This window comes from Carassius auratus, chromosome 26, assembly GCF_003368295.1.
Source record: "Carassius auratus strain Wakin chromosome 26, ASM336829v1, whole genome shotgun sequence".
Classification (NCBI taxonomy): Eukaryota; Metazoa; Chordata; class Actinopteri; order Cypriniformes; family Cyprinidae; genus Carassius; species Carassius auratus.
This window is the reverse complement of record NC_039268.1, coordinates 15,964,551-15,973,999: the sequence shown is the minus strand read 5'-3', so window position 1 is coordinate 15,973,999 and position 9,449 is coordinate 15,964,551. Positions and strand designations below refer to the sequence as shown.

The 9,449-nt window shown below is 40.9% G+C and overlaps 1 protein-coding gene across 1 annotated transcript; it reads left to right on the top strand.

Moving 5' to 3' along the window:
* The first annotated feature begins 4,700 nt into the window (after nt 1–4,700).
* Nucleotides 4,701–8,519, top strand: lrata (lecithin retinol acyltransferase a). Its single transcript, XM_026204960.1, has 2 exons — nt 4,701–5,393; nt 8,294–8,519. The coding sequence occupies exons 1-2, from the start codon at nt 4,875–4,877 to the stop codon at nt 8,444–8,446; spliced, it is 672 nt and encodes a 223-aa protein (XP_026060745.1). The 5' UTR covers nt 4,701–4,874; the 3' UTR covers nt 8,447–8,519.
* The last annotated feature ends 930 nt before the right edge of the window (nt 8,520–9,449 follow it).

Sequence of the window (9,449 nt, the reverse complement as noted above, 5' to 3'; positions counted from 1 at the left end):
TTTGTTGCATTTAATTTTTTTGCATTTCAGCTGTCAAGGTGTTCAGAGAGATTTTTATGTTTTCCAATTCCTCCTCCATTATTGCGATATTAGTTTTCCTCGGCATATCTCCGCATCGGGGGTATTGTACCCGGGACGACAGCGTTGTTGTTGTTATTACAGCCACCTATGTAGAAGGTACCATAGTAGCGTGCAAACAAACAAACAAAACAAAAAAAAAGTGCTAGCGAGACACACGCAGCGTGCAACGTACTCTTAAACCCGAACCGAACAAATCCGTCGGGTCCCATCGGGTTCGGGCAAAGATCTTCAGCTCTATATGTCACCACTGGATGCAACAAATGCGTTGTATATAATGTGTTTTATTGTTTTTGTCATGTCGAGCCAGGCATCACACAGTATGTTAAGATACAAGGCATCACAGTATATTAATGGGTGAACATTTCCGTCACATGCTTGAGGTATTCAGCCAATCACAACGCACTGGATAGCTGGCCAATTAGTGTATACCTCGCTTATCAGAACGATGAGATTTGTAAACATCGACTCGTTTCAGAAAGGCAGTGCATAGAGGACCAACAATAATTACAATAAAGTACATTTTTTGGATAATATTGTTTTTTGAACCTTAAATCGCATAAACACACTGCATTACTACAAATACACAACATGATGTTCTTTTTAGCAATGTCATATGACCCCTTTAACAAGGTGTCCAAAAAATGTTAACGAAATTAATCATGAGCGAGTAATATTTCTCCAAATGTTTTCTGATAAAGAAACAAACTCACCTTCATCTTGGATGGTCTGAGGATGGTAACATTTTCAATTAATTATGAATTCACTAGTTCACCCTAATCTGAAGGCGAATAGTAGGCATATTTTGGCATGCTGTCCTGGGGGAGGGTTTCCGGGCCAGGAGCATAGTCCGAACCCAAATAACTCCCCCTATCCCTAATTTGGGATATATAAATTAGAAGTGAGGAGTTGGGGTGTAGGAGGGTTGCCGAAAAACTGTTGTGGGACAGGAGGTAGGAAGATTGGATTGATATACACGCTTGTGTGCTAGTTAAGATGATTAGCTAAATGAGATGCACCTGTGCCAAATTGGATGATTACCTGATCGTGCTCCTCCCGAACTTTGTTAATAAAACCACATTTCACTGCTGCACCGGAAGGGAGAGTCTCTCTAGTGGCTGAGTACGTGGCGCGGTTTGGTGCATCTGATGGAGGGCTCCCGCTGCGACTGAAGGGAGCCAGCGGCTGTACCCCATCGGGAGGGAGATCCCTGGCCGCCATCGAGTATGCAACATAACTCGGACGGGGGGTTCACACTGTGACTGAAGGGAACAGTGGGTCTGCTGCACCTTAAGGGAGAGCCTCGTCAGATGCTGCATAGGCAATGACATTCGAGCCGCGGTTTGGCGCATCGGATGAAGGGCTCCTAATGCAACCGAAGGGAGCCAGCGGCTGTACCCCATCGGGAGGGAGATCCCTAGCCACCGTTGAGCATGCAACATAACTCAGATGGGGGGTTCACACTGCGACCGAAGGGAGCCGTTGGTCTGCTGCACCGGAAAAGGCGCCCTAGTCCGATGCTTAGAAGGCAAAGAGACGCGACTGATGGAGGGACTCCCGCTGCATCTGAAGGGAGCTGCGGATCTGCTGCACTGGAAGGGGGAGTCCCCCATAGCGGGTATATGTGAGGCATGGTTTTACGTCTCGGAGGGTTCTCCCAGCCTCCGTAGGGGGTCCGCAACTCTGCATCGGGAGTGCTGCCCCGGAGGGGAGAGCCCTAATTGATGCTAACTGAAATACGACTTTTGGAGGGACTGCTGCGTCCGAAGGGAACTGCGGCTCTGCGGCACCAGAAAGGCAAGTCCCTCTTGCGATGCTAGGCATGGTTTGATGCTTCTGATGGAGGGCTCTCACTGCGACCGAAGGGAGCCAGCGGCTCTATTGCACCGGGAGGGAGAACCCTGCCCGCCCTTGAGCATGCAACATAACTCAGACGGGGGGATTCACCCTGCGACCGAAGGGAACCGTGGGTCTGCTGCACCGGAAGGGAGAGCCCCGTCAGATGCAGAATAGGCAAGAAGATTCGAGGCACAGTTTGATGCATCGGATGGAGGGCTCCTGCTGCGACCGAAGGGAGCCAGCGGATGTATTCCCCCGGGAGGGAGATCCCTGTCCGCCGTTGAGCATGCAACATAACTCAGATGGGGGGTTCACCCTGTGACCGAAGGGAGCAGTGGGTCTGCTGTACCGGTAGGGGAGCCCCGTCCGAAGCAGAGTAGACAAGATGATGCGACAGATGGAGGGACTCTCACTGCATCCGAAGGGAGCTGCGGCTCTGCTGCACTGGAAGGGAGAGTCCCCGTTGTGACTGGATATGAGGCATGATTTTAAGCATCAGATGGAGGGCTCTCATAGCAACCAAAGGGGGCCACGTTCCTGCTGAAGGGAGAGCCCTGTCCGATCCTGAACAATCAGAAAAACGCAACAGATGGAGGGACTCTTGCTGCGTCCGAAGGGAGCTGCGGCTCTGCTGCACCGGAGGGGAGAGGCCGCCTTTCGACTGAATAAGAGGCCTGGTTTGATGCATCGGATGGAGGGCTCCCACTGTGACCGAAGGGAGCCAACAGCTTTGCTGCACCGGGAGGGAGATCCCCCGTCCACCGCCAAGCATGCATCATACTCAGTACGACAGACTGAAGAATGACCCTGCAACCGAAGGGAGCCGATGTGTCTGCTGCACCGGGAGGGGAGCCCCGTCCGATGCGGAGTAGGCAATGAAACATGACTGATGGAGGGACTCTCGCTGCGTCCGAAGGGAGCTGCGGCTCTGCTGCACCGGAAGGGAGAGTCCCCCTTGTGACTGTGTACGAGGCGTGACTTTGATGCATCGGATGGGTGGGATGGATGGTGAAGCCGATGCATATGATGATGATGGTGATTGAATTGGCTGTCTCGATGGTGGAGGTTAACGGAGACTTCAAGGCTTAGGTGTGTGCGTATGAGGCCTTGTTCATCTTCGCCCGCGCGCTGAGGCCTGGGGCTCTCCGCTGCATCCGGGTTGAGAAGGAGGTGCCACGGGGCCAGCAGAGGAAGGTGCTTTAGAGCCGGTGGCTTGCTGGGGAGCTTCTAGCTCATTGTTGGATGTTGGATGATTACCTGAACGTGCTCCTCCCGAACTTTGATAATAAAACCACATTTATTCTAAACTAATTACATTATTTGATTTTATATTATAAACTTATACATATTATAAATTGGAAATAATTGTAAATGCAATATAATTAAGTTTCTTGAATGAAAAAAAAAATACATTCACATTGTAAAAAAGAATAGGCTAGTGTTTATTGTTGTGGATAAAAATTCTCATAGTGTTTCTTTTTAAGGTGGCTTCTTTTCCTTTTTTCCTTGATTAGCCGCTGATATGTAGGTTAAATAGTACTTGGAACCAAAATTGTGGAGGAAGAATAGTGATTCTGATTTCATGCCCTAGACTGGGCAAATGGTTCTAATGATTACAAAATAAAGTGTGTCTGGACAAATCTGGCGACAAAATATTTCAAGATTATCCAATGACCTGATTATGGGAAAGAATTGCCATTACACACCACTGCTAATTAAGACCACTTCTTTTATTGATGCTTGCAGAAATCTTTTGGGTGATTAGGAGAGGCCTGGGAAGCCTGGGAAGACCAGTGTGTAGGAGAACAGCAATTGTTATTGTTAGGATAATCAGCCCGACTCTAATTAAGGGGCTCATGTTTCACAGGCTAGACTACAAAATCAGCTCAAATGGGACTTCAAAACATGTTTTGAGCAGAGAGGAATATGGTTCCGGATAAGCTTCTTCACATGTTTTGAAACTCAGAATCATACATAGACAAAATATATGGATTTGAAAGTCTTTTTAAGCAGTGATACATACAAATGTTTGATTTCTTTAGTATGTTCATTTACACTCACACAGTTGAGTTATGTGCAAAAAAAAAAAAAAAAGACAAAGCATTTTTATATACAGTCATGGACAACATTTTTGGCAGTGACACAAATGTAGTTTTTTGCAAAGTTTGTATAATAAGATGTTGTGGTTTCCCTTCTCATTGTTTCTATAGTATTGGTTAGAGTGATCAGATGCATTTAAAAAAAAAAAATACCTCTGGATCTCAATCCCAAAGAGAACCTGTGGTCAGTCCTCAAAAGACGAGTGGACAAGCAGAAGCCCACAAATTGTGATCAACTCAGAGAACTAATAAGACAAGAATGGAATGCATCATTCAGGATTTGGCCAAGAAGCTTATATCCAGCATGCCAGAGCGAATTACAGAGGTTATGAAGAACAAGGGTCAAGACTGTACATTTTACATTTACATTACATTTAATCATTTATCAGACACTTTTATCCAAAGCGACTTACAAATGAAAACAATAGGAACAATCAGACCAACAAGAGAACAACAACAGTATACAAGTGCCATGACGAGTCTCAGTAAGTCTATAGCAGTAAAGATAGAAAAAGTTAATATATATATATATAGAGAGAGAGAGAGAGAGAAAGAGAGAGAGAGAGAGAGAGAGAGAGAATAGAAAAGAATACATAATCTGTACATATTCACTCATTATTGTTTTTTTTTTATTATTATTATTATTTTTATTTTTTTTTGCCAATAAAAGCTTTTGAACTTTAAGATATGCTTACCATTTATGTTCAGTGTAATCAAGTGTTCAGCATTAAAGTGGTTTAGTGTGGGAATGTAACTTCCAGCCAATCAAAATGCAAGGACCTCCTTGGTCCTGAAGCACATGCTATATATAAATTCTCCATCAACTGTGAAGTCTGTGAAATCTACAAGTCATAAAAAATGCTAGACTCGCTGACGCTTCTATTTGAGAAATTCTTTCTTTTCTCAAACTTTAATATTTTTAAAAGTCTATGGCAGGAGGAGTCGGAGCGCGCGGTGAAATGGCCAGTGCTCAGGAGAGGAGATCTTCTGGGAGTGCAGCGCACTCTCTTCATTCATTACGGCATCTATTTGGGGGATAACAGGGTGGCGCACCTGATGCCTGACATCATGCCAGTATTAACCAACAACAAGCAGCTCATCAAACCAGTCGTCACTAACAAAAGACTTATATTAGGCTGTATTTACCGAAACGCGAGTATACGTGTAGATTCAGCTGAAGATTTCGCGTATGGAGCTCAGATTATGGTTAATGATATGGATATGAAAATTAAGTGTCAAGCACTGGAGAGCGAAGTAGTCGCGAGGAGAGCAGAGAAACTGGTCGGCGACATTCCGTACAGTTTATTATGGAATAACTGTGAACATTTCGTGACATATTGCAGGTACGGGACACCTGTGAGCCATCAGACAGAGAAGGTGAGTGCGTCAAAAAAAATTTAACATCAATTTTTTAAAATATTATAATACCCTACAAACTATGCTCTACTTATTAAAATATCACATAATTAGTATTGGTAACAAAATATTGTAGGATTAATACAATGTTATGAAAATGTTAATATTGCAGCAAACATACTGAAATGTTGTGCTATTTTAGGTTTTGATGCCATATGAAAGCTGGGTTCAAACCCTTTACAAAACTGTTTTTATTTTGTCTATAGCTCGAACGTAACAAGTTATGGCTGAAGTTGGCTCATAGGCCTAGGAATTACATTTTGAGAATAATGGATTTAAAGCGACGAGTTTTACTTTCACTTCACGGGTTTAAGGAGAGCAGTCCATCAGCGCTATACTGCATCATTACACAAACACGTTACCCTGAAGAGGAAAGCTTCCCGTTGTTTACCATGGGCATACATTTCGATCACCCCTTGAATGTTTAGGAAGCATGAATACTGTAACTTGTAGTTTACATTTAGAAAAGCGAGTACAGCGCAAATGTTTCGGGGAACCTATGCACAGACTTTTTCTCTTTACTAACTTCATCATCCGATCCTTCATCTCTTGATTTTAAATAGTCCATATAACATCGTTTAGGGCACTGACATCACCGAAATTGAGCATACTGAGACGAGCAAGATCGTGACAGCTACTTCAGACTGTGTAGTTTTCTTGCGCTCAGCCGATAATAAACAAATAGCTAAATAAATAAACACCTTGTGTGCCATAGTTTACACAGGTTTTGCGGGAAATGTGCATTGATACACCTTTATTATATATATATATATATATATATATACAGTATTGTTCAAAATAATAGCAGTACAATGTGACTAACCAGAATAATCAAGGTTTTTCGTATATTTTTTTATTGCTAAGTGGCAAACAAGTTACCAGTAGGTTCAGTAGATTCTCAGAAAACAAACAAGACCCAGCATTCATGATATGCACGCTCTTAAGGCTGTGCAATTGGGCAATTAGTTGAATTAGTTGAAAGGGATGTGTTCAAAAAAATAGCAGTGTGGCATTCAATCACTGAGGTCATCAATTTTGTGAAGAAACAGGTGTGAATCAGGTGGCCCCTATTTAAGGATGAAGCCAACACTTGTTGAACATGCATTTGAAAGCTGAGGAAAATGGGTGGTTCAAGACATTGTTCAGAAGAACAGCGTACTTTGATTAAAAAGTTGATTAGAGAGGGGAAAACCTATAAAGAGGTGCAAAAAATGATAGGCTGTTCAGCTAAAATGATCTCCAATGCCTTAAAATGGAGAGCAAAACCAGAGAGACGTGGAAGAAAACGGAAGACAACCATCAAAATGGATAGAAGAATAACCAGAATGGCAAAGGCTCAGCCAATGATCACCTCCAGGATGATCAAAGACAGTCTGGAGTTACCTGTAAGTACTGTGACAGTTAGAAGACGTCTGTGTGAAGCTAATCTATTTTCAAGAATCCCCCGCAAAGTCCCTCTGTTAAAAAAAAGGCATGTGCAGAAGAGGTTACAATTTGCCAAAGAACACATCAACTGGCCTAAAGAGAAATGGAGGAACATTTTGTGGACTGATGAGAGTAAAATTGTTCTTTTTGGGTCCAAGGGCCACAGGCAGTTGGTGAGACGACCCCCAAACTCTGAATTCAAGCCACAGTACACAGTGAAGACAGTGAAGCATGGAGGTGCAAGCATCATGATATGGGCATGTTTCTCCTACTATGGTGTTGGGCCTATTTATCGCATACCAGGGATCATGGATCAGTTTGCATATGTTAAAATACTTGAAGAGGTCATGTTGCCCTATGCTGAGGAGGACATGCCCTTGAAATGGTTGTTTCAACAAGACAATGACCCAAAACACACTAGTAAACGGGCAAAGTCTTGGTTCCAAACCAACAAAATTAATGTTATGGAGTGGCCAGCCCAATCTCCAGACCTTAATCCAATTGAGAACTTGTGGGGTGATATCAAAAATGCTGTTTCTGAAGCAAAACCAAGAAATGTGAATGAATTGTGGAATGTTGTTAAAGAATCATGGAGTGGAATAACAGCTGAGAGGTGCCACAAGTTGGTTGACTCCATGCCACACAGATGTCAAGCAGTTTTAAAAAACTGTGGTCATACAACTAAATATTAGTTTAGTGATTCACAGGATTGCTAAATCCCAGAAAAAAAAAATGTTTGTACAAAATAGTTTTGAGTTTGTACAGTCAAAGGTAGACACTGCTATTTTTTTGAACACACCCCTTTCAACTAATTGCCCAATTGCACAGCCTTAAGAGCGTGCATATCATGAATGCTGGGTCTTGTTTGTTTTCTGACAATCTACTGAACCTACTGGTAACTTGTTTGCCACGTAGAAATAAAAAATATACTAAAAACCTTGATTATTCTGGTTAGTCACATTGTACTGCTATTATTTTGAACAATACTGTATATATATATATATATATATATATATATATATATATATATATATATATATATATTACATGATTTATTTTGATAGGTTAACTGTTTTGTGATGTTAAGAGAAAGCTCCTCCGCAGCAGGTTCTTAAGAAAAAAAATACAGTCTGCTTGCTGCAGTAAATAGCTATTTTTTTGCACTAAACAAGTAGGTACATTTTGCCCAGAATAATTTCAGAAATGATAGACAAGATGTTACAGAATAATAATTCAATGAAAAAAATAATTTTGACAAAATTACATTCAAACTATATTTCGGATTTCCTGAAAACTTCCCAGCGCGACAAAATATGCAATTTTCCCAGAAAGCATCACGAATAAATAAGCCTAGCCTATATCCTTTAAAAAACAATATTTTGGTTTTACTTGGACAAGGTCTGTTAATGATATGCTTAATGTATTTTCTTTTGCAGTTTTGTGACTGTCTGAAAACCATCATTCGGGACCAGAGAAGTGTGGCCTTAACTGTTGGAATAGGAGTGATGTACATCCTGTGCTTTGGCCTGGCACCTTCAACTACATTACCCACAATCCTTATTCCCTTCATCCTGTGGATGGCTGGCTGAGAGACACATTCACTACATCACATTAAACAACAAAGCACAGTTTTAAAGGGGACAAGTACACCACAATGCAATGCATCAGTGCAGCAGTCGAACATGCAAAATCTGATTATGGAGTCAAACAATGTTTAAGCATAATTTGTTTTTAGTTTTCTTCGATATATGTTAAAAGATAAGTTCTTTCATTTAAATAATTCATGACATGCTGTTAACTCCGCTTTTACAGCAACACTGTATATTTTTCATCTTAAACCATATACCTAAAGTATATATATATATATATATATATATATATATATATATATATATATATATATATTGCTGTAGCTTAAAGTTACAGATTGCATGTACTGTTCACTAAAGGTGCCTTATATTTGTATTAAGCAGAAGTGTTTATGATCACTGATATAGAATTTAATTGATATGATCAATTTTAATGTACCATGAACTGTTTTAATACATAACATGTATAAGTAGGCCTATACCTGTAGGTTTTTTTTTTTTAATGTTATTATTAAGCTCTGACGATGCTTGATTGTGAATTTGTACAGTTTAAATTTAATTTGTATATTAATAAATTTCTGAATGAGAACCAGAACAAGAATAATTATGCAGACAGAACAACTTGATGAATGTTGGCATTATGAATAAATACAATATTTTTTTCTGGTTACTGCTGTGAATAGTTGATTGGATTTATTACACTATTTTCATTAAAATAAAGTGTGTCTGACCTTTAGCTGAGCTTGTAGAATTTGTGCAAGGCCGGTTGCATAAAAGGTTAAGACTATAGTTAGTTAATTAAAGTTAGTGAGCTTTTTTTTTTTCTTTTTTTTCTAGAGTGGTCATATACAGTACAGACCAAAAGTTTGGACACACCTTCTCATTCAAAGAGTTTTCTTTATTTTCATGACTATGAAAATTGTAGAGTCACACTGAAGGAGATTCTCATCAAGAGAATGCCAAGAGTGTGCAAAGCAGTAATCAAAGCAAAAGGTGGCTACTT